The sequence below is a fragment of the Lepidochelys kempii genome, chromosome 2 (genome assembly GCF_965140285.1).
Source record: "Lepidochelys kempii isolate rLepKem1 chromosome 2, rLepKem1.hap1, whole genome shotgun sequence".
Taxonomy (NCBI): domain Eukaryota; kingdom Metazoa; phylum Chordata; order Testudines; family Cheloniidae; genus Lepidochelys; species Lepidochelys kempii.
In genome coordinates, this window is record NC_136381.1 from 25,962,661 (window position 1) to 25,989,953 (window position 27,293).

The 27,293-nt window shown below is 41.0% G+C and overlaps 1 protein-coding gene across 2 annotated transcripts in view; it reads left to right on the plus strand.

Annotated features, from left to right (window-relative positions):
- SAMD12 (sterile alpha motif domain containing 12) overlaps nucleotides 1-26,967 on the plus strand; it is a 238,033-nt gene extending 211,066 nt beyond the window's left edge. For both annotated transcript variants that reach the window (XM_073330273.2, XM_073330274.2), the window contains exon 5: nucleotides 26,076-26,967. In XM_073330273.2, the coding sequence (XP_073186374.1) occupies nucleotides 26,076-26,098 (23 nt within the window). In that variant the 3' untranslated portion in view covers nucleotides 26,099-26,967. The remainder of the gene's footprint in view (nucleotides 1-26,075) is intronic.
- The last annotated feature ends 326 nt before the right edge of the window (nucleotides 26,968-27,293 follow it).

Below are 27,293 nucleotides of genomic sequence, written 5' to 3' on the forward strand. Positions count from 1 at the left end.
TAAAGGTCCGGAAAACATGACCTTTGACAGAAGATTGAAAAAATTGGGTTTGTTTAGTTTGGAGTGGGGAAGACTGAGACAGGACACGATAACAGTTTTGAAGTACATAAAAGGTTGTTACAAGGAGGAGGGAGAAAAATTGTTCTTGTTAACCTCTGAGGTAGGACAATAAGCAATGGGCTTAAATTGCAGCATGGGCGGTTTAGGTTGGACATGAGGGTAGTTAAGCACTGGAATAAATTGCCCAGGGAGGTTGTGGAATCTCCATCACAGGAGATTTCTAAGAGCGGGTTAGATAAACACCTGTTGGGGATGGTCAAGACAATACTTGGTCCTGCCACGAGTGCAGGGGACTGGACTAGATGACCTCTCAAGGCCACTTCCAGTCCTATGATTCTGTGAAACAGGAACACAGCAAAAAATGAGTCAGCATACAGGAATTGAATTCCCACGATGGGTGAGTACTGTCAGATTACAGGAAATCTTTTCTTTCCCCATAAATTGTGGTTGAATGACACTCTGCTGGAAAACTGAGTTGTCTGTTAAGTATGACACTCTTCTATAGTTTCCTGGAGCCTAAAAATTCCAGCTACCCTGCAGGAAGGGAGTATCTCTTCTACAGAAACTCAGGGTTGCTCAATGCAATTCACCCTGCAGGGTAGGTGGAATGGCTCCAGGAGTGTGCTTGAGAAGATTCAGTTCTTGCTTTTCTAAACATTATATTGAAGGGAGAATCACTTTGATTTCTTGGACACAATTTCAAAGAGCTTTTTTATAGTAGAGTCCGGAAGGGATTTTTATCCCTTTTGGTCACCAGTGTTAAAGTGAAAACATAAGAGAGTGAAGACCAGATTGTGAGTGACCCTGTATGGCTGTGCAATGGAGGGCAGAGGTGACAATGAGCCTTCCAGCTCCTTTCTCCCAGCACAAGGACCAGTTACAACATGCCTTGCACAGGCACAGCTGCCAGCAATCCTAGCCCCCGCAAAAACCAGCCCTGGTAGTGACTTAAGGTCACAGATGGACTGTTCAGAAGGCTATCTGAAATGAAATGATGGTCTCATTCCAGATCCGATTCAACAAGTTTCCATATCGCAAAACACCACCATATCTAGCATTCTTAGCAGTGTAGGCAGCAGTCAAGAATTGAATAATCATAGAGACGGAGCTGAACAATCACTGTTGGAAGTGGTTCCCTCACATTGCCTTTCAAGTTTCAGCTCAGTTTGAGAGGGAAGCTTGTACAGCTGCTGTCTGTGCTGAAGCTGTTCTGCAGATCATATTAAAATGTTATGCTACCAGGCTGTCAATCTGGCACCTCTATGAGTGCTAATATATTAAGCGGGGAAATGTTGGGGGGTTTTTTCTTTCAGAATTGTGATATACTTGATAAAACAGATAGAACTGCATGCACTGGCAAGTCTGTTACACTAATCCTCCTGGGATGCCCAACTGTCTCATTTGCTGAGTACATGGTGTTCATCCAGCGTAGGTTGTGTGTGATGCAACTTGGGCCAACACCCTTAGCCTGGAAATGACTCTGTTACCGGAATGACTAAATTCAAATTTGCTTTGTCTTTCTCTTTTCCCCCTCTCCCATAGTACAGTGAGTTTTGCTCACATAAATTGCACTTGTGATTCAAGTATGAAAAGCAGAACTATGTTTAACTACGCTTAGAGAAGTGAAGGCTTGCTTCCCTCTTCTGCTTCTGTAGATGTACCTGCAATACAGTAAGGAGAAATAAAGTTTTTGTTTTTTAAAAGGAGGTGTGTTTGTTTTAAATCTTTACATATTTGATTCATAACTGTAGGTCTATGCAGGCAAAATTCCCACTGACTTCAAGATTTGGCCCTTTGAAGTAAATCGAATCTTGCTGATGCAAGTTGGCCAAGACTTTCAAAATGGGGCCCTTAAATTAGGCTACCCAAGACCATATTTAGGTACCTAAATAAGTGGCCTGATGTTCCCACTGAGGTTTTCATCTAGGTGTTTGAAGTTAATGGGAGCTGCTGGGTGCTCAGAAGTTTTGAAAATCAGCCTACTTATTTACATACCCAATTATAGACAAAGGAGTCAAACTTTAGGCTCCCACTTTTGAAAATCTTGGTCTCTGTAGTGATTTGTAGCCAATTCTGAGCAAAGAGGTAATAGCAGACGTCGTATTACTCTAATCTTACTAATGTCTATTTTTACAAAAGAGACTACAGTACATTTACTAGTACATGATGAAGTATTATAAATAATTGAAACCACAGTTGTCAAGATAAATGAGCAAAGTGCATTTTGTGATACATTACCCTTGCTTTTTTCATTGTGTTTCCCATTTACTTATTTGCAAAATTCAATAATTTGCAATGGATCTCGCAGTCATTAGTGTGAATTAGCAAGCTTCTACTCTATTAGCCATAAATTTGATCTTAACAAAAAGGAATTATTTAGCAGTATTTTGGCAGAGATTCTTCAGTAATATTTGAGAGTCATGGTCCTATAATACAGCTTGTGTGTTCACCCTTCTCATTCAAAGGAATAGTAAATTTTGCATTGAAAACTGATTTATTAAGAGTTAAATATGGGGGGACTTACATTAAAATGTTGTTGTTTTAGAGAGAAGTTGGAATAAATACAGGCTGCCTCATCCTCTCCTCTGGAATACAGAACTCTTGATGCTGTCAGTAGGATTTCTACATGCTTAAGGAGAACAAAATAGGACTTTATTTCTTAAAGAGCCACCATTAACATTAACACACACACAAAATTTTACATCTGTCTGATTTTTGTAACTGCTGTTTTTACAGGTAACACCTTAAGATATTGTAACAGAAAGAATGAGAAAAAGAGATTTTTCTTTCTATTGTCAGGTTTTTATGTCCAAAGTTTGAGTATAATGAACTTTCCCCCATATAGTCATTTACAGCCAAATTTTTTTTGTCAGTGCTAAGTGCTTGTAGTTCCCAGTGAAGTTAAAGGAAGCTGAGTGCTCAGTACCTCTGAAAATCAGGCAATTAGTCAGTTTCCCCTTTCAGTTGTATGAGTCTTTCCCATGGAAGAAAGGGGGAGAGAAATATTTTTTTAAATAGGAAAATGTAACTGAAAACCCACAAAAATCAGCCGGAAGATTCAGGGGCAGATGAAATACCTGAAGCCACTTTTTTTAACTCATTTGTTGTGACTGGACTAGATTTCAAGTTGACAGCACACATTTTAAATTAATAAAGACTTAGGAAGATTTGATTTCAGTCAGTTTGCATCAGTTTATGTCAATTTTACCCTCATCCCAAAAAGCTACCAGCAAACTTCCCATGAATGTTAGTTGAAATGTGAAGTGATAAAACTGTTTGTGAATTTGAAACATTAAAATAAAAACCTTCTGGGGTACGCCTATTATGCATAATCAAACATCAGAGATGGAATGGAGGAATATATAAAAATGTCCTCTGATGGAGTCACTGGTAGCTTGGCAGTACACAGAAGAAGGTGTCTGGTTTGTTCAGTCAGCAAGATATGTGGAGGTGAGAGGAAATTATTTATATTGATAAAAATTTTAAATTAAGACCTTGTCTGCACTGGGCATTTGCCCTAATTCCAACCAGTGATTGCCAGCCATTACTGTATCTACACTGGTTCAAGCTGCTCAAAACCTGGGTTAGTTTCACTGGTGCAGAAGATGTCTACACAAGAGGTTTGTATTTTGGTTCCCTAACACTTGTGGCTAGCCAGGGATGGCTGGAATCAGGACAAATTGCCAATGCAGACAAGGCCTAAGTCATTATAAATAAACCTCCCTTAACTAAAATAATGCAAATCTAATCCTGCTAGGTTATATCAATTGATTTTAGTAAATGACATTTGTTATGAAAAGGGTCAATTTATAGACTGATTAACAAAATGTATTATAGGGAAGCATGGGCGGTGGGTATCATAGGCTAGGGGAGGCTGTGCCTCCCCAAACAGCTTGGCGTTGCCCCACCCACACTGCGGTCATATTTATAGAAAAGGAGACTATTCTGGAAAGCAGTGATGCTAAAAAAGAGTTGAGTGTTATGGAGGATAAGCAGCTGAACATGAGTTCCCAGTGCAATGTTGTGGCCAAAAGGGCTAATGGAATCCTTGGGTACATAAACAGGGGAATTTCAAGTAGAGAGGCTCCTACCTATGTACTGAGCACTGATGTGACCACTACTGGAATACTGTATCCAGTTCTGGTGTCCACAGTTGAAGAAGGATGTTAATAAACTGGTCTCAGAGAAGAGCCATGAGCATGAATAAAGGATCAGAGAACATACCTTATAGTGATTAGACTCAAGGAGCTCAATCTATTTTAGCTTAACAAAGAGAAGGTTAAAGGGTGATTTGATTAGTTTATAAGAACCAACATAAGGGACAAATATTTGATAATGGGCTCTTCAGTCTAGTAGAGAAAGGTATAACATGATCCAATGGCTGGAAGTTGAAGCTAGACAAATTCAGACTGGAAATAAGGAGTACATTTTTAATGCTGAGGGTACTTAATCATTGGAACAGTTTACCAAAGGTGGTGATGAATTCTCCAACACTGGCAATTTTAAAATCAAGGTTGGTTTTTGTTTTTGTGTCTTTCTTTAAAGATATGCACTAGTTCAAAAGGAATTATTTTGGGGAATGCTATGGCCTGTGTTATACAGGAGGTCAGACCAGGTGATCACAGTGGTCCCATCTAGTGTTGGAATCTGAATCATATAAAACATTTTTAAATTGTGTTTTTACCTTAAGTGACTATGTAAAAATGGTACCCCCTTATTCAAACAGATGTGTTCTTTGTGTGTGTTCAGACACTAACTGGGTCAATTTTTAGTTAGGAATCTCTACAAAAAATGGAAGTGTTGCAAGGAGAAGTGCTGTTGATTGTCATTGGTCATTTATTTCTCAGTTTGTGCCAATTGATGCCTCAGTATGATGTTATGGATGAGGTGCTCCTGAAGGGTACTATCAGATGGGGAAAAAAAATACTCCTGGCTACCTGTGGTTATAAAAAATCCCATGGCACTTTTTATCCTAGAATTAGCCTAGTGTCCTGTACAAATTCAAACTTGTTAACTATCTACCCAAAATTCCCCCTTTTTATTTTGATTGGATACTGTAGTCTTCTCTTATGTTAAACAGCTATATGATACCACTGATTTGGTCCTGCCTCAATGCAGAGAGATGACCTCTGGAGGTCCCTTACAGCCAGACATTTCTATGATTGCCTAGTATTCTTACAAGAAATGCATGTCATGCCAGAGATGGCTGCAATTCAGTGGTGGGCAAAGCAATTCCTATATTTCTATACAATTGTGCAGTTGGTTTCTATTCTTTGGGACCCATTTGGAAGAATGGTGCTGTGTAAATGCAATATTGTCATCATTAATCCAAAATAGCTTTAAAGGGATAGTGCACATATAGGCTTTAATTACATTCTCTTTTCCTTAAGCTCAAAAACTCTATTGTTAATGAGGTTGAATTGTTTTCTCTTAGCTGACATTGTGTATATAGAGTATCTTAATTTTAAAATAACTACAATTACAGTGCATTATTTCCCCCAGAATTTCATTACAAATGGCATATGTCCCATTTGTCTACTCCCTTGTTATATGAACACAAAATAGCCTTGTTATATAAAAACCACTAAATTATATATTTGCGTAAGATACTAGCATGGTACTATGGAAGCCATTTCAGTCTTGTCAGTTCTTAATAGGGATATGATTTAAATGACTTGTTTTTTGTTTTACCAGGGACACTGCAGAGCTGTTCCAATCTCTTAGTTAAAAACAAAATTTGTTTCCCCCCGCCATCATTTTAGAGTAGCTAGATAACACTTGTTTTTCTATCTGCCATGAAAAAAAAATAAGTTAATACAAAAACTTAATATACATCAATAATCCATACTGCCAATGGGGTTTTTCTTGCTCAGATTATAAACTCTTATTTAGGCCTGGTCAACATTAGGAAATTAGGTCAGTATAACTATGTTGCTAAAGGGTATAAAAAGTCCACACCTCTGTGCGACACAGTTAAACCCCAGGTTTCAGAGTAGCCGCCGTGTTAGTCTGTATCCGCAAAAAGAAAAGGAGTACTTGTGGCACCTTAGAGACTAACAAATTTATTTGAGCATAAGCTTTCGTGAGCTACAGCTCACTTCATTGGATGCATTCAGTGGAAAATACAGTTGGGAGATTGTATGTACACACAGAGAACATGAAACAATGGGTGTTACCATACAGACTGTAACAAGACTGATCAGGTAAGGTGAGTTATTACCAGCAGGAGAGCGGGGGGGAGGGAGAATCTTTTGTAGGATTAATCAAAGTGGGCCATTTCCAGCAGTTGACAAGAACATGTGAGGAACAGTGGGGGGGTGGGGAAATAAACATGGGGAAATAGTTTTACTTTGTGTAATGACACATCCACTCCCAGTCTTTATTCAAGCCTAAGTTAATTGTATCCAATTTGCAAATGAATTCCAATTCAGTAGTCTCTCCTTGGAGTCTGTTTTTGAAGTGTTTTTGTTGAAGAATTGCCACTTTTAGGTCTGTAATCGAGTCACCAAAGAGATTGAAGTGTTCTCTGACTGGTTTTTGAATGTTATAATTCTTGACGTCTGATTTGTGTCCATTTATTCTTTTACATAGAGACTGTCCAGTTTGGCCAATATACATGGCAGAGGGGCATTGTTGGCGCATGATGGCATATGTCACATTGATAGATGTGGAGGTGAACGAGCCTCTGATAGTGTGACTGATGTGATTAGGCCCTATGATGGTGTCCCCTGAATAGATTTGTGGAGAGAGTTGGCAACGGGCTTTGTTGCAAGGATAGGTTCCTGGGTTAGTGTTCTTGTTGTGTGGTTGCTGGTGGATAGCTCAGTTGTTTGAGCATTGGTCTGCTAAACCCAGGGTTGTGAGTTCAATCCCTGAGGGGACTATTTGGGATCTGGGGCAAAAATTGGGGATTGATCCTGCTTTGAGCAGGCGGTTGGACTAGATGACCTCCAGAGGTCCCTTCCAACCCTGGTATTCTATGATTCTATGAAGCCCTCCCATCAGTGTTGGTAGCCTCTTCACTTAAGCAGCATAGCTGCAGCATTTTAGGTGTAGACAGGCCCTTAGATTGTAAACTCTTTGAGCAGAGACTGTGTTCTGTGTTTGTACAGGGCCTACCATGATAGGGACAACTCATGTGAATAAGGGTTTGCATGGTTGGGTTCTAAAGTAGAAAAGCCAGAAAATTCAGAATTTGTCCCAATGCTGTGGCTGTTATCAGTGTGCCTGCCATCCTTATTGTTATTTAAATAGAGCTGTTGTGCACCGCTCAGTTTACATACATTACTGACTCTCTTTTCTCATTCCTCTAAACTAACTTCAAAACCCAGCTTTCCCAGGAGCAACACCGTTATAACATAGCGGAACGTAGCAATGTTCCGTGTGCTGTCGAAGTATGGACTGACCTTATTTTCAAAGGTACTGAGAACATCCCATTCTGTTTAGCAGGAGCAGTGGATGCTCAGCACTTTTTGAAAATCAGGCCATGAATGTTCGTCCAGGCACACACATTTCACACCACCACAAAGAGCACAGCAGGCCTCTTAGGAAGGAAACCTTTTTGATCTGATTCTGAGGTTAGGATATAAAATACATCTTAAATCTTAACTCCATGACAGAGGTTAGTCCTGCTCTCGTATATGAAGCAAACAAGTGTTCGAGCATGGCGACAAAGCTGGATCATTGCTAGCCTTGCATTAGGAAAGTCATAGTGTGCACATACTCCTAAGTCAGATATCAGTGAAATAGTCTCAAACTATCACAATTAACTGTATAAATCAATATAGCCACAAATGTGGGATTCCATAAGATCATAGTATTCTATGTTAAGACTACCTCGCTCAACAGCAGATCAATGTCCCATAAGCCATGGGAGTGCTGCTTTTAAATAATGACACCAGCATTGCTATCTTTTTACTAGAGGGATGGAAAGGTCTGTGGTTTGATCACTTCCTGCTAGAATTCTTTAGAAGTTTTTAATCCAAAATAATGCCTGTATGGTCAAAATGTACCAAGAAGCTTTTACTAATGATCTCTTCCCAGACAGAGTCCACACAGTTGGCAGAAATCTGAAGGGAAGAAGTTTCAACAACACCCAACTGATTTCATCCTAAAGAATTATTTTTAAATTTATACTCAAAGTGCTAGCTAGGAAACCAAAGCTGAAATCGGATTTTGTTCATGGCTGCTGTACGACAGTGAATTTTAAAATGCTGTTCCATCTCACTGGAAGGGCTAGATGTGAGTCGGAACTATGAATGATGAGCTTGCTCAGTGAAGAGGCCTTCAACTGCATCAAATGGGGTAACTTTTAGGAACACTGATCCAGTTGAGATTTTGGGGTTAACGTCCAATACTGGGTACCACTCTGGTTACGGAGACAAGGACAAAAGTTAAAGTAACTTCTTAGTGTCTGGAGCTGTTCCACTCTTCAGAGGAACTCCTCAGGGCTGCCAATTATTGCCCCTTCTGTTTAGTATTTCAATACAATCTTGGGCCCAGTTAATCAGAAATGATCCATTAAGTGAAGGACGTTGGAAGTGGAATGAGAGGCATATACTGTAATAGCTTATACCATATTACATCGAGAGCATTCTCTCTGTGATCACTAAAATGAGATAAGAAGGCTAAGGAAGGACAATGCAATTCCTACTTTGATATTTAGCACCTAGTACTTTAAGTTTTGGAAGTTCACTCAAGGAAGTCTCCCTCTCGCCCACAAGCCCCATGTGCTGGATGGTCTTAGAGATAACCTTCTTTAACTGTGGGATTAGCTGAGTGTTATGTCCCTTAAAGTCTTATATTACAATTAAGCTCTTTGGTTTTCTGATAGGACCAGTACTACTTACATTTACTGTTCTCACTTATATAGATAATTTTCAATTTAGACATTTTATCAGCATAATGACTGATCTCAACTCCCTCAAAGAGCCTGAATTCAGTCCATTAAAGTATCAGTCAATGGATATAGGGAGTCTATTAATGAAAGTCTAATCTATACCCCTTTCTATTGGACTGTAACTGGGTGGCTTGCCCCTAAGCCTAGACCCAGCCAACCCTGATTACTAAAGAACCAGGAGCGATCATATGATTTCCCATATGAAGATCTGCAGGAAGCTACAATGGGAAGGAGTGGGTGGTGCTCAGAAATCAGAGACTGTTTGGGGTGAGCTGGTGCTATCAGACAGCCCTGGGAGTTAGAACTGAATGTTCAGCCAGAGAGGGCCTGGGAGTGGCCTGCCAAAGCAGGAACGGCCCCAGGCACGAAGGCCTGGGAGGATGAAGAAAACCCTTTGCTTTGTGTGCACATTTGGATAGGCTTTATTTTGGAACTTTGAGTTTTATTTGAAGTTTGTTTATATTAATAAACCCAGTCCCCAAGGAGGGGTATTCTTGATCACAAAAAGCCTGGGTGAAGTTTTATTTGAATAGTCCAAGATGGGAAACTGAGGCAGCTGCCTGATGTGAGACCCCAGGCCATGAGGAGGAACATGGGCAGTGACTAGCTCACTGACAAATGCATTGTCATTTGGGAAGTAATGTTAAAAGTCAGGTGGGGAATGAGACCTAAATTCAGAATCCGGGTGACCATACATCCCATTTTGGCTGGGACAGTCCCCTTTTTAAGCCCTGTCTCAGCCGTCCTGACTTTTTTTGGCAAAACTGGGCATTTGTCCAGTTTGCTCTTGCCAACTGATCATCAGTTGGCAAGAGCAAACTGAAGGCCCCTAGCGGGGTGCAGAGGAACGTGCCGGGAGGGAGGGTGAGCGGCAATGCCAGCCCCATGTGGGAGGGAGGGCTCAGAAGAGCGGCTTGGGCTGAGCCAGCCCTGCGCACAAGCAGGTGGCAACGAGCCCTGGGGCCAGCTGCGCAGGCAGGCAGTGGGGGCGGGGAGGCTCAGGCCGTCCCTGTGGACAGTGAGGATAAGGGAGCCTCAGGTGGCCCCGCGGCCCGGGTGGGGTGGGGGGGCGACACGGTGTGGGTGGAGGAGGGGGCGGAGGCCCTTTGGGAAAATATGGTCACGATGGGTGTAGTGTGAATATTCATTGAATGACTATTAATTAACAAAAGACCTGTCTGGTTCTGTTTTATTCTACCTAAAATGAATGCTAATTATGTTGCATAGACAAAATGTTAGATGGAAACACAGGACATAGGGAATGTGGAGCTGCCAGATACTTCAAATCTTTTGTAGGTGTGATTTAGAAGTGTCTGGAGAGGTTATTTCAATTTGCTGCAGCCACAGATTTATCTTTTGAATAATCTGTCCTCATTTGTATGGGATAAATGTTAGAAAAGATTCTTAAATCTCACCAGATAAAATTTTCAAAAGCACCTAAGTCCCATTGACTTTCAGTGGGACTTACGTTCCTTACTCACTTAAAACGTTTCAAAATCTTGTCCTTTCTCCTGATACTTTTCTTGGAACAATGATTTAATGGGTCTAATGCTTCCCTGGCTCTGAAATAAAAACAAAAGGCATTGTAGTTTCTCCGCAGATTTTTGAAAACAGCTGAAGTGTGTATATGGATCCATTCAGATAAACTGGCCTGGCTTGCCTTGAGGTGGAACACTGAAATTTACCTCCAACCTTTTTGTGTATCATTGAGTAAACTGTGAACAGTCTCTAAAAGCAAACAAAATATGTTATTTTTGATTACTGACTTGCATTTTATATGCCTATGTCAATTGATTGGCTGTGGTGTTGATTTGTTTGTATACTGCAAGTATAAATTAAAAACAAAATACCAAATCCATAGCCAGTCAAAACATTAAGCAGCCTGGACACAATAAGTGATCCAAATGCACAGTTCTACCAATAGTGCTGAGTGAATAATTTATTTGACAGGTTTCACTACTTATTTTGTGTGTAGGAATTGCCTGATTATTTCAGCTTTTGAATTCAGTTAGTGAATAATTTCTGTATTAAAAAAACCTCACCTGTATCTTGTTCAGGGCAGATTGCTGCAGGTGGTACATGTTCAAAATTTGAGCTCGGTTAGCTACTTCTGCCTGGACACTTAGGTGACGTAGTATTATTGCTGTTCCCTGATTGGGAGGCAGTGTTGCCTAGTGGATAAAGCACTGGAATGGGACTTAGGGGATGTAGGTTCTATGCATGACTCAGCCACTGGCTTGTTGAAGGGACATTAGGCAAGTCATTTCACCTCTTTGTATCTCAGTTTCTCCATCTATACAATGAGGATAATGATACTGACCTCCTTTTGTGAAGTGCTTTGAAATCTACTGATTACAAGCACTGTTTACAATTTGTGTATTATTATATTAAGAAAAGGAGTACTTGTGGCACCTTAGAGACTAATCAATTTATTTGAGCATGAGCTTTCGTGAGCTACAGCTCACTTCATCGGATGCATACTGTGGAAAGTATACAAGATCTTTTTATACACACAAAGCATGAAAAAATGGATGTTTACCACTACAAAAGGTTTTCTCTCCCCCCACCCAACTCTCCTGCTGGTAGTAGCTTATCTATTCAGGGGACAGGGCCTAATAACATCAGCCACACTGTCAGAGGCTCGTTCACCGGCACATCCACCAATGTGATATATGCCATCATGTGCCAGCAATGCCCCTCTGCCATGTACATTGGTCAAACTGGACAGTCTCTACGTAAAAGAATAAATGGACACAAATCAGATGTCAAGAATTATAACATTCATAAACCAGTCGGAGAACACTTCAATCTCTCTGGTCACGCGATTACAGACATGAAAGTTGCTATATTACAACAAAAAAACTTCAAAACCAGACTCCAGCGAGAGACTGTTGAATTGGAATTCATTTGCAAATTGGATACAATTAACTTAGGCTTGAATAGAGACTGGGAGTGGCTAAGTCATTATGCAAGGTAACCTATTTCCCCTTGTTTTTTCCTACCCCCCCCCCTTCCTCAGATGTTCTTGTTAAACCCTGGATTTGTGCTGGAAATGGCCCACCTTGATTATCATACACATTGTAAGGAGAGTGATCACTTTAGATAAGCTATTACAAGCAGGAGAGTGGGGTGGGGGACAGAAAACCTTTTGTAGTGGTAAACACCCATTTTTTCATGCTTTGTGTATATAAAAAGATCTTGTATACTTTCCACAGTATGCATCCGATGAAGTGAGCTGTAGCTCACGAAAGCTTATGCTCAACCAAATTGGTTAGTCTCTAAGGTGCCACAAGTACTCCTTTTTTTTTTTTTTTTGCGAATACAGACTAACACGGCTGTTACTCTGAAACATTGATGGAAAACTGTTCACAATAGTCACATACTCAAACTTCCAGTACCATGCAGATCCTTTCAGAGGGTAAAAATCCTACTGATTGATAAGATTCTTCTTCCTGGGACATCATTTTCCCCTAAGGGCCTATTTGTATGGTCAGAATTCTGGATGAGTGTTCAGATGACCATCTGTTTAGCTCTTACAAGCCTATTTCTAGCCTGAATGTTAAATTATTTTTCTGCCACCAGGTACCATTTGGTCCTATCCTGCCCTTCAGTGGTGCTCCAGTTCTATGGAGGTTAGCAGGTCGGAGTAGCATTTGGTTTGGACAACTGCAGCTAATCACCGCAATCCCTCCTGCTGTGTACAGACTAGCCATTATGGTCTCAAATAGTTATTATTACAGCTATACACTACTGTATTTACAGGAACATGTGCAACAAGACATTCATTAAAACAGGAAACAAACCAAAATACAAGGGCTTAACACCTTTGCAGCCTTACAGACTAACATAATAAGAAATATGCAGATTAAAGTAATAAGTGCCAGAAGTCAAGTAGAGTTCCCAGCTGGTCAGGGCTCATACCTGTGTGCTTCAGTGGTGGAACCAGCAATTATTCCTAAAGAATAAGAACAATTAAAAATAAGAGAATCTCTAGAGCCTTCCAAGCACCATCAGAATTCCCCCAGATATTCCTTTTGCTTTTTAACACCTGCTATGTTCTCATGAATGACTTCCTTGGTCGGCCATTGTTAACGAAGATGCTCTGAGCCATAAGGGTTTAAGGACATTCTGAAATCATGCTTGTTGTAAAAATGTCAATCAGCCTTTCCCACATTTAACTGGCAGTTCTTCCAGAAGCATTCACCACCGCTGCCCGTGCAACCTTAATCCACCCCCCTTCTGCATATTCATTCTGATACTGTCATCAAGTACATGATCACAAACTATTGTCCACCCCCCCACAGCACTCTTGCCTCATTCAGTGAATAGGCTGGACCTGCTCTGGGTGTGGAGCAGGGTTGTGTAGCAAAGGAAGCTGTTGTCAGTAGGACCTCTGCCTCATTTCTTGTAAATGAAACAGGGGACTGCAGGAAGAGAAAGGACAGTCTCATGGTTAAGGCTGTAGAATGCTGCCTTGGAGAATTGGATTCTATCCATAGGGTCTGGAACTGGGGGTGCTGCGACACGTCCTGGCTGGAAGGGGTCTCCATCATATATAGGGTTTACAGGTTGGTTCAATGGCTGTCAGCACCCTCACTATAAAAATTGTTCCAGCACCTCTGGTTCTATCCCTGCCTCCGTCACAGAGTTGCTAGGTGATGCTGGGCAAGTCACTTAAACCAAACTTTTCATACTTGGGAAATTGTGTGTGTCTCATTTTCTGGGTGCCTGACTTGAGACCCTGGAGTCTGATTCGCAGACGTGCTGAGCCCCCCCAGCTGCAGCTGATGTCAGTGGTCCCCTGCTCTGGCTCCCGCAACTCTCAGAGGTGGGAACGTCTTTGTCTGGCCCAGCAGGGGAAAGAAAACCCATAGCCCATTTAAGGATTGCACACATCCCTTATGAGTTTGTGATGAAGTGATCCTTTATAGCCCCCCACGTGCTACCCCACCCTCTTAATTAGCCAAATGGGAAGCACCTGGGCCAGCCATCCCTGTAACCGTCTCAGAATTATAAAACAATAAAAATCCAATTCTGCCGGGTTTATCTATACTGCAATCATGGCATATGATTGCAGCTGGAGCCGACATGCTCCACCTGGCTTTAATCTAGATAGCTCAGGTCCTGGAGCAGTGAAGCTGCGGCAGCGAGTGTTTTCGCACTGCCTAGCCCTGCAAGTCAAGTAATAACTCAGGAGTCCGGGTGGGTTTGTACAGCTCATGCTGAAGCATTCACTGCAACAGCTTCACTGCTCTGGGACCCAAGCTAGCGAGATCAAAGCTCCCGCAAGTGTATCTACTCAAGCTGCAATCACAACCCATGACTGCGATACAGATATACCCTGAGCACAGAGGGTAAGGACCTTTCGCTTTCCACTGAGCTCCCCACAAGGTCTTGTGAGATCAAGGCAGACTTTTACACGCAAACACTGAGTAAACGCAAGATAAGGTGTAAATGCTGCAATCTCACAGGCACTTTCAGTTTCAGACAACATCATCTGAACCAACCAGGCTCATGATCCTCAAATCCAATTAAACCTTTCCGTTCCCCATTGTCTGGTACGCTGTGTGGTGAGATTGATGGACAGCAGCCAGTTCAGCATTCAGATTCCTGGACAAGTTTGTATTACTCCAGATGAATTATTTGAAGGAAACTATAAATGCGAAAGAAGTGGTCACATGCACAGTTTTATGTTAACTTGTTTTACATGTCTGTCAGTTCAGAGAAATCCCCCAGTACATATTATTTTCTGTTGAACACAATACTGTGTCAGTCTTGGTGCTTTTGTAACTTTAGCTGATGGTATTAAGCATCCTCAATAGGACAGGGCAAACCATTCTAGATAAAAGAAAAGGAGGACTTGTGGCACCTTAGAGACTAACCAATTTATTTGAGCATGAGCTTTCGTGAGCTACAGCTCACTTCATCTGATGAAGTGAGCTGTAGCTCACGAAAGCTCATGCTCAAATAAATTGGTTAGTCTCTAAGGTGCCACAAGTCCTCCTTTTCTTTTTGCGAATACAGACTAACACGGCTGTTCCTCTGAAACCTGTCATTCTAGATAAGTATCTCCTCCTAAATCTTTGCCCATTTTTAAACCAAACCTTTAAGATTTGGCTATTTCCAAGTTACAGTCAGGAGAAGGAATGACAGTGCCAGAAGTCTTATGAGAGAGGCTGTTCTTGTCAAATTTCCAGATTAATTTTGTGTGGAGTAATGTTTGGATTGAATCTGAACTTGGACCCTTTAGAGACTTGTCCATGGCTAATCCTGGCTTTTGGGGAAAGGGAATGGAGACAAAATTGCTGAATAAAACATATGTACAAAGGATCCAGGTGTGTCTTCATCTGATTTACTTTGTAAAATTACTGAAAGTTTCTCTGGGATGCTGGGATTTTGAGTCACTCATCAGCAGGCTCTGGCTGTGTTAATTACTTGAGGACATTGAATAGCTGACTAGAATCCATTTTGGGTTACTACATTTTCAATCCCTTCTGCGTGAGCCAACTGTGTTTCATACAGCAGCTGTACTAACCTCTGACTAGTAGTTGGCTTTACAAAAGGCTACCTACTGAGAGCATCTGCCATGACATTCATTCTCCCAGAAATGCTTAATCTCAAAATTACATGGTACGAGTTACATAGTCCAGCGCCACAAACAAGAAGCTAGTTGTGAGTTAGTCAGAAAGTAGCTGAAAAGATGAGGAGTCTTAATTGTTGGATATTCATCATCTGTCTGAAAGCAATGGCCAATATTTTCAAACCTGGATGCCTCAAGTTGGGTTCCTAGATCCATAATTGGGTTTTAATTTAAAGTGATTTGATTTTTCAGAAGTGGTGAGCAACTTTTGCTTCCACTCTCATTTAGCAGCCTAAAATGGATTTTGGAACTTAACTTTAAGCATCCAGGTTTCAAAATTTTACCTAGTATATATTTGCTATGGTTGGATTAATCACAAATTTCCTATGTGAGTGGAAGGAGCTTATCTGTGTACTGGATAATTAGATTGTGCATGGGCTCAGAGGTTTGCTTACTCTGTCTTCACATACAAGGACCTATGGATGAGATGACCCATTCCCAAATCTTCAGGGGAAGCATCAGTGGATAAAATTTAATTGTCTCTGAAATCAGAATATGCTCATACCATGCAAACTGCAGAGCCTCTTTCAGTGTCTGCAAAGCATTATCATGTTGTGGTTGCACTTCTGTGATTGTGATGGACACATACAAGACTTTGACTGCATATTTGACCAACTATGAGATAAAATGGGACAAAACTTAAGCTCTTATTCTGTTGATTCTATGGATAATGCGTGCAGCCATTCTCTACCATGGGATCTTAGACAAGAAAGTTTGTTTCCTAACAAATTTCTAATTAATGTATCATCAGACATTAAAATTATTCCCTGGTGTCTTAAAGTGGACTCTCCAAGAGGAGCAAATGCTCCAAAGCTGACATACATCCCCCTCCCCCCAAACAAAACAAAACAAAACAGCCCTGGACATTTATAGTATTGTCAGTTCTCACAAGATATGACGATTTTTCTTAAAGCCCCAGCTCTGGTGTTCTGTGACAGTGAGAATGTCAACTTTCATATTTTAAACGGTACGTTTTAGTTTCTTGGTTGTAGAGAAAAACTTGAACATATGACCTGCATGTACCCTAAAGACTATAAAACCAGAGAGCAAAAAGAACTACAAATTATTTTTTTAATGTCATGATTTCTAGCTTAGTATCATGATTTTGGGGGACTTGACTCATGAATTTTGAACGTTCAGGTTTGGCAATACTGCATGTGAGACCACTATACGTCCTGGTGATGGATTAACCCTTTCTGTTGTCTTGGACCAAGACTAAAATATTGCCTCCCAGCTGGCAAACAAGTGTATTTAAAAATTATTTGTCCTTTTTATCCTCAGTTGTTTGCCACGATACTGAATTTGGCAAATGGTATAAAAAGACCAAATCTTCTGGAATGTATGAGACCGCGTGTCCCAGTGATCAGGGGAAAATCCAGTGAGCCAGAGCAAGACATGTGACCAGTAGGAATCAAAATAAAAATGGCAACGTTATCAAAACTTGCCTGCGTATCCATTTTCTCTCTCAGCTACTGGATGTTGCTTGTTTGCTGTGTCGCATGGTTGCAATTGTTCTACTCAGCCCACTGATTAATGTGTCACTGCTTAACATCATTTTAATAAAGGCTGCTAGACTGTTACACTTGCAGTGAGGCAGATGGTTGTCTTTGTGCAGCCCCAGGGCTTTACTTTCTATGTGTTTTTTAGCTTCCTGGAAAGGCATAGTGTTCAGGGCTCTGCTATTCGGAAGAAGGAAGGGATTGCTGGGATATGGCAGAATGCACCACAGCATTTTTGCTCTCAGTTCTGTCTGTGCTGGCTACAGCCCAGTAGTGAGCAGTTGGGTACAACCTTTGATCTCTGCCAGTGTTGATTCTGCCAATCAGTAGACTGTTGGGTAAGAAGGATATGTGGCAACATCCATGTTTACCTAGAGGAGACAAGATGTAGAGGTTTTGTTCACTAATAACTGTTACCTGGAGTAGTTTCTTTGCACCAAGCTCAGAGTGGTAATACCCTGATTTTATTATATAATGAAAACAGAATCTGGCATAGCTTTCTCCTTAATCTAATTTAGGACAAATCATTGCAGCTTGGAACCATCTCCGTTCCTGCTACAACTCTTCTAATCCTATTGCAATGGCTTGCAGCAATTAATGATACTACTTCTCTTAGAATCAATCATAAGACCATAGGGTTAGAAGGGACTGCAAGGGTCGTCTAGTCTAAACCTTTGCCAAGATGCAAGATTTGTTATGTCTAAATCATCCAAGACAGATGGCTATTCAGCCTCTTTTTGAAAACCTCCAGTGAAGGAGCTTCCACAACTTCCCTAAGCACTTTGTTCCATTTTCCTTCTGTTCTTACAGTTAGGAAGTTTTTCCTGAAGCTTAATCTAAATCTGCTATGCTGTAATTTAAACCCATTGCCTCTTGTCCTGCCCTCTGTGGCAAGAGAGAATAACTTTTTCTCCATCTCTTTAATGGCAGCCTTTCAAGTATTTGAAGACCGCTATCATGACCCACCCTTAATCTCCTCTTTTTCCAAACTAAACATACCCAGTTCCTTCCTCCTTTGCTCATATGGCTAGCATTCCATCCCTTTAATCATCTTTATTGCTTGCCTTTGGATCCTTTCCAGTTTCTGTACATCCTTTCTATATATTGGTGACCAAAATTGGACACAGTAGAGCAGTATTATCCCCTCCCGTGACTTGCATGCTATGCTTCTGTTAATGCAACCTAAAATTGGATTTGCTTTTTTTTTCCCCAACAGCATCGCATTGTTGACACATGTTGAGACTGTTATCCTCTACATCAGTTCTTCTGCCAAGCCGGTTATCCCCCATTCTGTATTTGTACATTTGGTTTTTCTTCCTTAAGTGTAGCACTTTCTTTTTCTTGTCTATAGCCCAGTTCTCCAATTTATCAAAATCCCTTTGAATTTTAGCTCTATCCTCCAAAGTGTTGGCAACCCTCTCTAGCTTTGTGTCACCTGCAAATATGGTCAGTATGTTCTCTATTTCTACATCTAGATCATTAATAAAGATGTTAAGGAACACCAGACCCAGAAAAGATCCCTGTGGAACCCCTATTTGAGACCTCTTTCCAATTGAGCATCATTCCATTAATAATAACTCTTTGTTTGCAGTTGTTTAACCAATTACGTATCCACTTAATGGTAGCTCTGCCGAGCTCGTATTTCTCCAGTTTACTTATTGGAATGTCATGCGGGACTGCATCAGAAGCCTTGCTAAACTCCAGGTGTATTATATTCACCACAATCCCCTATCCACCAAACCAGTTATCTTGTCAAAGAAGGAAATCAGACTGGTTTGGCATGATTTGTTCTTAGTAAATCCATGCTGGCTGTCAGTGTCCATCCCTTTATCCTCCAAGTATTTGCAAATTCCTGGTTCCTTAAATGTCACCTCTCTGTGATAGAGACCTCTCTCCCTCCTGCCTGGGATTTTTCCAGGCGGCTCAGTTCCCTGCCTACAGTGGGCAATATTCCCATCAAGGCAGTCTGCCTAAACAGGCCGGCATCTGTACTTTGCTTTTTCTTTGAAGGCTATGAAGAACATAATGGCCCACAGTTATAAGTTACCACATAGCTCTGTATAAGAAGCACATTTATTCTTAAGTGGAAAGCATTACAGAGAAGACATTAAAAAACAATAAAAGAACCTACACACATGCTAAAAACTTTGCCATAGGCCACTCCAACTTCTGGCTCTGGTACATGCCAGTCCTTGAAAAACCACAACTGATTTTTACCCATGGTATGACAAGGTGGACTATTTCCAGAGGCCCCTTGCTGGAGGCCTCAGGGTCCTGCTACACTTGTCCCAGGAAAGAAGCAGTGACGCGGTCCTCCAAGCAGGCTAGAGAGGCTGCAGGGGAAGCAGCCAATCAGACAGGCTTCAGAGAGCAGCAAATCAGGGCTCAGGAGGGCCCTATAAAAAAGGAGCTGCAGAGCTCAGAGACAGGCAGTTCCTTGCTTGAGCTAGGGAAATGCAGATGGTACTCCTAGCTGGCCAAAGAGAACTGCAGGACAGTGAACAGCTTAGTGCTAATAGGGACCAGGGGTGCAAGGAAGAGGTGCTGGCTGACTGCTGGGCCTGAGCTTAGAACCGTCTTGAGCTAAGGGTGAGGCGTCAGTGAAGGCTGGAGCTGCAGGGAAGTGGTCCAGGGAAATGAAGGCAGTTTTGCTAATGGACACAGCAGCGCATGGCAGCTATTCTTAGGGTCTGTGGGCTGGGACCTGGAGTAATGGGGGAGGGCCTACAATTGGACAGAAGTAAACCCCCAGAAGGAACTGAACTGTCAGGAGGCCAGCTGGAGAGCTGAGGCCAGACCAGACTAAGAGGACAAAACCATTGCCTCCAGGAAGGAAGCCCGGGGAATATGGTCCAATACCAGGGCCAGGACTGGTTTTAAAGACTGCAGATACACCCAGCCAGAAGGGGGCACTCATGAGAGGTGGGTGCCATGCCATTACACTGGTCATAACTGTCTCAGCTTCAGAACTGGAACCATCATGAGTAGTTCAGTCTTTCCTTTTCTACATCTCAGACCTTTGATCTTGGCCTCATTCATGTTACAGGTGATTAGCAGACAATGGATCACTCCTCAGGACATAGCTTCAACGGCTGGGATTTTGTGTAACTGGAGGCACAGAATTTGCATTCATCTTCTGCTAAATACTCCCTAGGTCTCACATCTCCCCCCCCCACCAGAAGTTACGTGCAGTCCCGACCCACAATAATACGCAAACTACTTTTTTAATTCAATGAACCCCAAAGATATTTAAACTTTATTTAGTAAGGTCTCCCAAGGAAATGGCATGAGATTGCCATATCTGTCACCACCTGTGACAGGGTGCTAGGCAGGAACTCCTGAGCCAGCCCTTTGTCACGCCAGCTCCAATTAAGGGAGGTAAGTTGGAGCTGCCTAGAGAAACCTGCACCTGATTGGCAAATGGGAAACAGCTCCCAGACTAATTAGCTTGGAGCTACATACAGGCCCAGAGGAAGAAAGGAAGTGGGGAGCCAGAGTGTGGAAGGAGAGCAGTAGTTCTGCCCTCCTAGGTGCAGAAGCTGAGAAGTCCTTACAGCTGAAAACCCAAGCTGTATGTGGTGAGAAGGTGGGGGGAGCGCACACTGTAAATAAACTGCACCAGTGTTTGCTGAGCCCCAGGATCTCTGAATAGTTTATGAACACAGCAGAGACAGGAGCAAAGGGGGCCCTGCTACACCATCCTTATTGTATATCATTCTGATCCTTATCCATTTCCTCATTAGGGTGACCAGATGTCCTGTTTTTAAAGGGACAGTCCCATTTTTTGGGATTTTTTTTTTTTTATATAGGCGCCTTTACTCCCCACCCCGTCCCGTTTTTTCACAGTTCCTATCTGGTCACCCTATTCCTCATTCTGGTACATATTTCTCATTACTTTAAGTTATTTGTGAGGTTCTCTGTCCCATTGCAACTTTCCAACTGTCTCAATACCTGGTGGTTAGGCATTGTTTATTCCCTTTTTTAAAGTTCCATCATTTATACATTTTGTGGTTAATACATTGTAAAAATATATCTTAAAAACAGCTTTCAAAATAGGATAAGTAAGATAGGTTAATACTGCACACTGAAATAACATTCTTTGTTAGACGTCTTTATCTTAACTGCAAAGCATCATCTGATTCATAGATTCCAAGGCCACAAGGGACCATTGTGATCATCGAGCCTGATCCCCTATATAACATAGACGAGAGAACTTCCCCAAAATAAATCCTAGAGCAAATCTTTTAGAAAAACATCCAATCTTGCTTTTAAAATTGTCAGTGATGGAGAATCCACCACTACCTTGGTAAGTTGTTCCAAAGGTTAATTACTGTCACCCTTAAAAAAGGTATGTCTTATTTCCAATCTGAATTTGTCTAGCTTCAATTTCCAGCCATTGGACTGTGTTATGCTTTCCTCTGTTAGATTGAAAAGCCCACTATTAAATAGTGGACCCATTGTCTAGCAGCGGTTGCACCACTGCCAAATACAGAGGTAAAATAACCCCTCTACTTCTACTCAAGACTCCACTGTTTATGCATCCAAGAAGCACCTTAGCTCTCAGTGCGACGTTGTGGCCACAAGGGCTATGTTTGCTTGATTAGCCACCATGATCCCCAAATCTAGTTCAGAGTCACTCCTTCCCAGGGTAGTATCCCCCATCATGTAAGTATGGCCTATATTCTTTTATCCTAGGTGTATACCTTTACATGTAGTTGTATTAAAACACATATTGCTTGCTTGCACCCAGCTTACTAAGTGATCCAGATTGCTCTGCATCAGTGATCTGTCCTCTTCATTATATACCACTCCCCCAATTTTTGCGTCATCTGCAAACTTTATCAGTGATTTTATGTTTTCTTCTAGATCATCAATAAAACTTGTAAATAGCATAGGACCAAAAAAGAATCCATGCAGCACCCCCTTAGAAACGCACCAATTTGATGATGATTCCCCATTTATAGTACATTTTGAGACCTATCAGTTAACCAGCTTTTGGTCCATTTATGTGTGCCATGTTAATTTTTTATATCTTTCTAGTTTTTTAACCAAATGTCATGTAGTACTAAGTCAAATGCCTTATAGAAGTCTAAATATATTATATCAACATTAGTACCTTTAGTAACCAAACCTGTAATCTCATCAAAAAAGATAAGTTAGTTTGACAGGATCTGTTTTTCATAAGCTCTTGTTGACTGGCATTAAATATATTATCCTCCTTTAATTCTTTATTAATTGAGTCTCACATCAGCAGTTCCACTATCTTGCCTGGGATAGGTGTCAGATTGACAGGCCTATTATTATCCGTGTCATCCTATTTACCCTCTTTAAATATTGGCACAATATTAGCTTTTTTCCAGTCTTCTGGAACTTCCCCAGCGTTCCAAGACTTATTGAAAATCAGCATTAATGATCCAGCAATATCCTCACCCAGCTCTTTCAAACTTCTTGGATGGAATTTATCAGGATCTGCTGACTTTACAATGTCTAACTTTAGTAGCTGCTGTTTACCATTGCTCCCTGGAAAGCCTAAACATCTTTCTCGGCCCATTAGGTGTCAACGGATGCCCCACCTTCTTTCATAGTAACAGCCTTCTTTAATATGCACACAGCTTAAAACTGTAAACAATAATTACTTTAAACAGCTGTTGTGTCACTTTGTATGCAGATCCTTATTATTATACAAGTATCTGTATAAAGCATAGAAAAAAATAGCATACACAACATTTGTTTTTGGCCATTTTGCTGCTTAACCATACATCTTAAGTGACAAAACAATACAATGCCACCCAGGATCACCTGTCACAATCAGAGCCTTAAAGCTCACTTTTGTCCAGCTTTGTGTGAAACAAACTTCAAAAACAGACTCCAACGTGAAACTGCAGAACTAGAATTAATTTGCAAACTGGACACCATCAGATTAGGCCTGAATAAAGACTGGGAGCGGTTGGGTCATTACAAAACCTAAACCTAATTTCCCCAATACTGATTTCCCCCTAGTGTTACTCACACCTTCTTGTCAACTGTCTGAAATGGGCCACTCTCATTTCCACTTCAAAAGTTATTTTTCCTCCCTTGGTATCCTGCTGTCAACTGAATTGTCTCGTTAGACTGACCTCACACTTGGTAAGGCAACTCACATCTTTTCATGTATTTATACCTGCTCCTGTATTTTCCACTCCATGCATCTGATGAAGTGGGTTCTAGCCCATGAAAGCTTATGCCCAAATAAATTTGTTAGTGTCTAAGGTGCCACAAGGACTCCTCTTTGTTTTTACATCTCCATCGTGCAGCAACTGATTGAGAGTTTCCTTGGCTTTTCTCATGCTATTACACATTTGTATGACATGAATACCTTTCGCTCTTACAAGAACTTTTAGGCTTAATGTTAAAGGACTAATATGTATATCAAGGGTGGGAATATATTATTGTAATTTCTCAGTTAAAACACTAATTGGTCTGGGTTTCACCTCAGGGCATTGCAACATCTTTGTAGATGATTGTGTACTTAATTATGCATCTGGTGGAAAGAAAGGTAACTAGCCTGTTACTCATAAGTTTATCATTTCCTTCCAACCCCTGGGATATCTTAAAGAATCAGGGATGGTCACAGGTATTCTCTGCTGTTGTAGTGGGTGTGGGCTGATCAGGAATGGGAGGTGACTGGTTCGTATGCTAACTATGTGTCATGGATTGTTTTATAGTCCACTATAGGAGTTGCTAAGGTTACATTATACCAGTCATGGGCAACCCGTGGGCCGCACGTGGCCTGTCAGGGTAATCTACTGGCGGGCCACAAGACAGTTTGTTTACATCAACCATCCGCAGCTCCCAGTGGCCGGGAACGGCAAACCGCAGCCACTGGGAGCTATGGGCGGCAGTGCCTGCAGACAGTCCATGTAAACAAACTGTCTTCGTGGCCCACCAGTGGATTACCCTGACGGGCCACAGGTTGTCCACCACTGCATTATACAGTTCTACGTGTGTAATGCTAATTCCTAAAACACAGGCACTCACAATGTCTGTGAAAAACTTCACTGCTTCTCCTTCCCCCACCACCAAGCACTTTATTTTAGCAAGAATTTTAGCTAATAACCAATGCATTTTTAACATAACTAAAGGAAAATAATATAAAACTTAAAACATTTTTTGTGGTGCACACTATTTTGGGGTCATAGCCATTATTATACTATTGTAACATCAATTCAATTTTTTTGCAAATGTCAGTTATAAATATATCTCCATGTATTTCTGTCTCAGTGAATAATTTAACTACAACGTTTTTTTTTCTATGAATCAAAACTTTTTGTCCGAAGGAAGAAAAAACTATAAGGCAGAAACTTCAATATTAATGTAAAATAATATTAATAAGATCACAGCCTTTTCTTAAGTTGTATAAACTATTAAATTCTAACATAGCTATGAGTGTACTACAGACAAATATTGTATTTTGCTTGGCTAGTTATTCTGCTAATTGTTAAACCTAAAAATAATTTTTTTTTTAAAGAAGTTTCTATCTTTTGTCATAACAAGTTTATTAGCCTTGAGGTAAGGTCATTCACAGCGGTGGGTAATTATATCTCTCTCTTTGTATGGGCTGTCTTACTAACTATTTAATTAATAAATCATCTTTGATTGGATTTATCTAAAGTCTGTCATTATTAAATAAATCTCAGCTCAAGGGAACATTACTCATTGAACCTATAATCACAATTAAAATTGTTATTGATTTTTGGTTTTTGATTCCTGACAAATTATGGATAATTGATTATTGACTATGAACAAGGAACCCAATAGGCAGCTATTGATTGGTCTGGCAGGGTGGAATCATGATCTGCCTGCCAGAAGTAGGACTAAACAGTATCAAGGATTGGAGTCTTGCTAGGATGTTCATAGCACCGCAGCACACCCTGTTCACAGGCTTTCAGATCCATTTCTATATCGATACATATGTGCATATCAGAACAGAATAAATAAATGGAACACCACTTTGGGGTTAATATCAGAACATCGGCAGGCTGGACACAGACTGTCAAACTACAGGAAAGGTCTTCCATAGCCGTTGGTATTTGTGTGTGTCATTGCGCATGTGCTGTCTTTGCTAACTATTGGATTAATAAATCCAATCAATGCTGACTTATTTGAGTTCTGTTACTATTAACCAAATCTGAATTTGAGAGCCTGCCATTCATTAAATATATAAACGCAATTACAATTCCTGTCAGTTACTGACTGCTGATTAACTGGTTATTGATTATTGACAAGTTGATTATCAACATCCCTGAAGCAAAGGAGAGGGGAGATCATGGGGAGCACTCCTGTCCTCAGCAGAGGAGGGGGAGCTGCACTCCACCTTTCGTCTGCCCCGCCCATGACCCATTAAGCCCCATGGGCACCACAGGGGGAAGGGTCTAAAGAGCATAAGGGAGTGGGACGAGCATGAAGCAAAGCTACTTCTATATCTCCCAGCTGGTGTCTGACAGCTTTGGCTCCCCTTGGCCAGTGTCTATGGGACAGGAGAATCCAGGCCCTGTGTTTGGATTTGAAGGAATCTTTCCAGTGATTTGAATATAATGGGATCAGTAAAGCAGGCAGTCCTGACCAGTGATGTTACAAGCAGAAGGCCCTGCTTTGCAGGACTTGGATCGCCGAAACTTTTCATGCTGGTTTATATCATGGTGCTAGATCCGTGTAAAACTGATTAAATCATGTACAAGAGTGCACTCCCTTTGTTGTTGGTCCTAACTTGACCTTTTTCCAGGGAACTGATTGAGCAATAAGCATGTGGGTGATGGGGACAGCTTATTGGAGTACCAGGCTGACAAGCTGAACTATAAGGAGTAGTTTGTCTTTACAATAAGAGTACATTTGCATAGCACATTGCTGACTTGTTATTTCTCTTAAAATATGTTATAATTGCCTTTTGTGAGGTGAGCTTATATTTACTGTTTGTTTGTTTGTTTTTGTTTTTTTACAGCCCCAACAGAGGCTTCTCCATAAACACTACCAGCCTCTAAAGCTTCTGTCCTGCCAGGTGATATGAAAGTGAACTTTACTTCGTGAAAAGCGTAACAAATGACACTGCCAGAAGGTGACCATGGAGAATTGAAAGATTAACTGAAATACAACCATTCAGTCAAGATGATGCATTCCGGAAAGTCCTGGTTTGCTGTGGAATTAAAATGTGGTGCATAAAATACAGTGCTAATTTGTTCAAAGTGGTCATTGACAGACCATTAGCTGGAAAACTGTTTCCAGTTTTCATCACTGTGCATAACTGTGAGTTCCCTTTAGGGGACTATCTGTGCCCTTCACTGGAAGTCCTGTTTTAGCATGGCAACTACTGGATTATTTTATTATGTATGCAGATGGCATGATGATGTTTTAGGAAAAACTTACAGCAGTCCTCCAACCTCCATAAAAATGTTCACAATATTACACCCCCGATAGGAATGTAAATGTCTTGTATATGTTAGTTATGCAGTCTAATGGTATTCTGTTTAACTATATGTGATCTCCACACAGAAGAGTTAGCACATTCTATACATGTCAGGAAAGGTATTTTCTTTATTTCAATACTAAAATATGTTTCAGTACCTACACTGAGACTGTATCTAAAATAGAACCCGTACTTGCTTATATTCACAGATTCATGGGAGATTGCATAGATAGATTTGCTCATGGCAAGTATGCACTAGACATATTTTATTGAGACTTATTGAACAGTTCTCATGGAGGTAGCCAGGAATAGGGGATGTTGAATGGACTATCGGATATTGTCTGCTGTCCCCCGCCCCCACCAATAAACCAAGCAGTCCACATTTCTGTTGTGCTAATGTAAAGTTCCCATTAAATTGTAAAGGAAAAGATCCCTTCTCTGAGATGCATTGTGCCTATGGCTTCGGTCTACATTAAACACAAGAGAGACTGGAGAAATTCTGGTACTTCTGCTAATCACTGTTTGGTGCGGGGGAGGGAATCACAACTTGCAGAGTCCGAACAAAACCTCTTGAAGATAATAAAGAGTGAGAGGTGGACTAGATGCTCCCACTCTGTACGACTCCTCATAGAGGACAGATACCTCCATTAACATTTCCTCCTCTTTCTACCCAAAACACTTTTTTTTTTTTTTTTACTCTGAACTGGGGTTAAGGTAAATTGTTCTAATAACCCTTTGGGCATTTTGTAGCAGGCT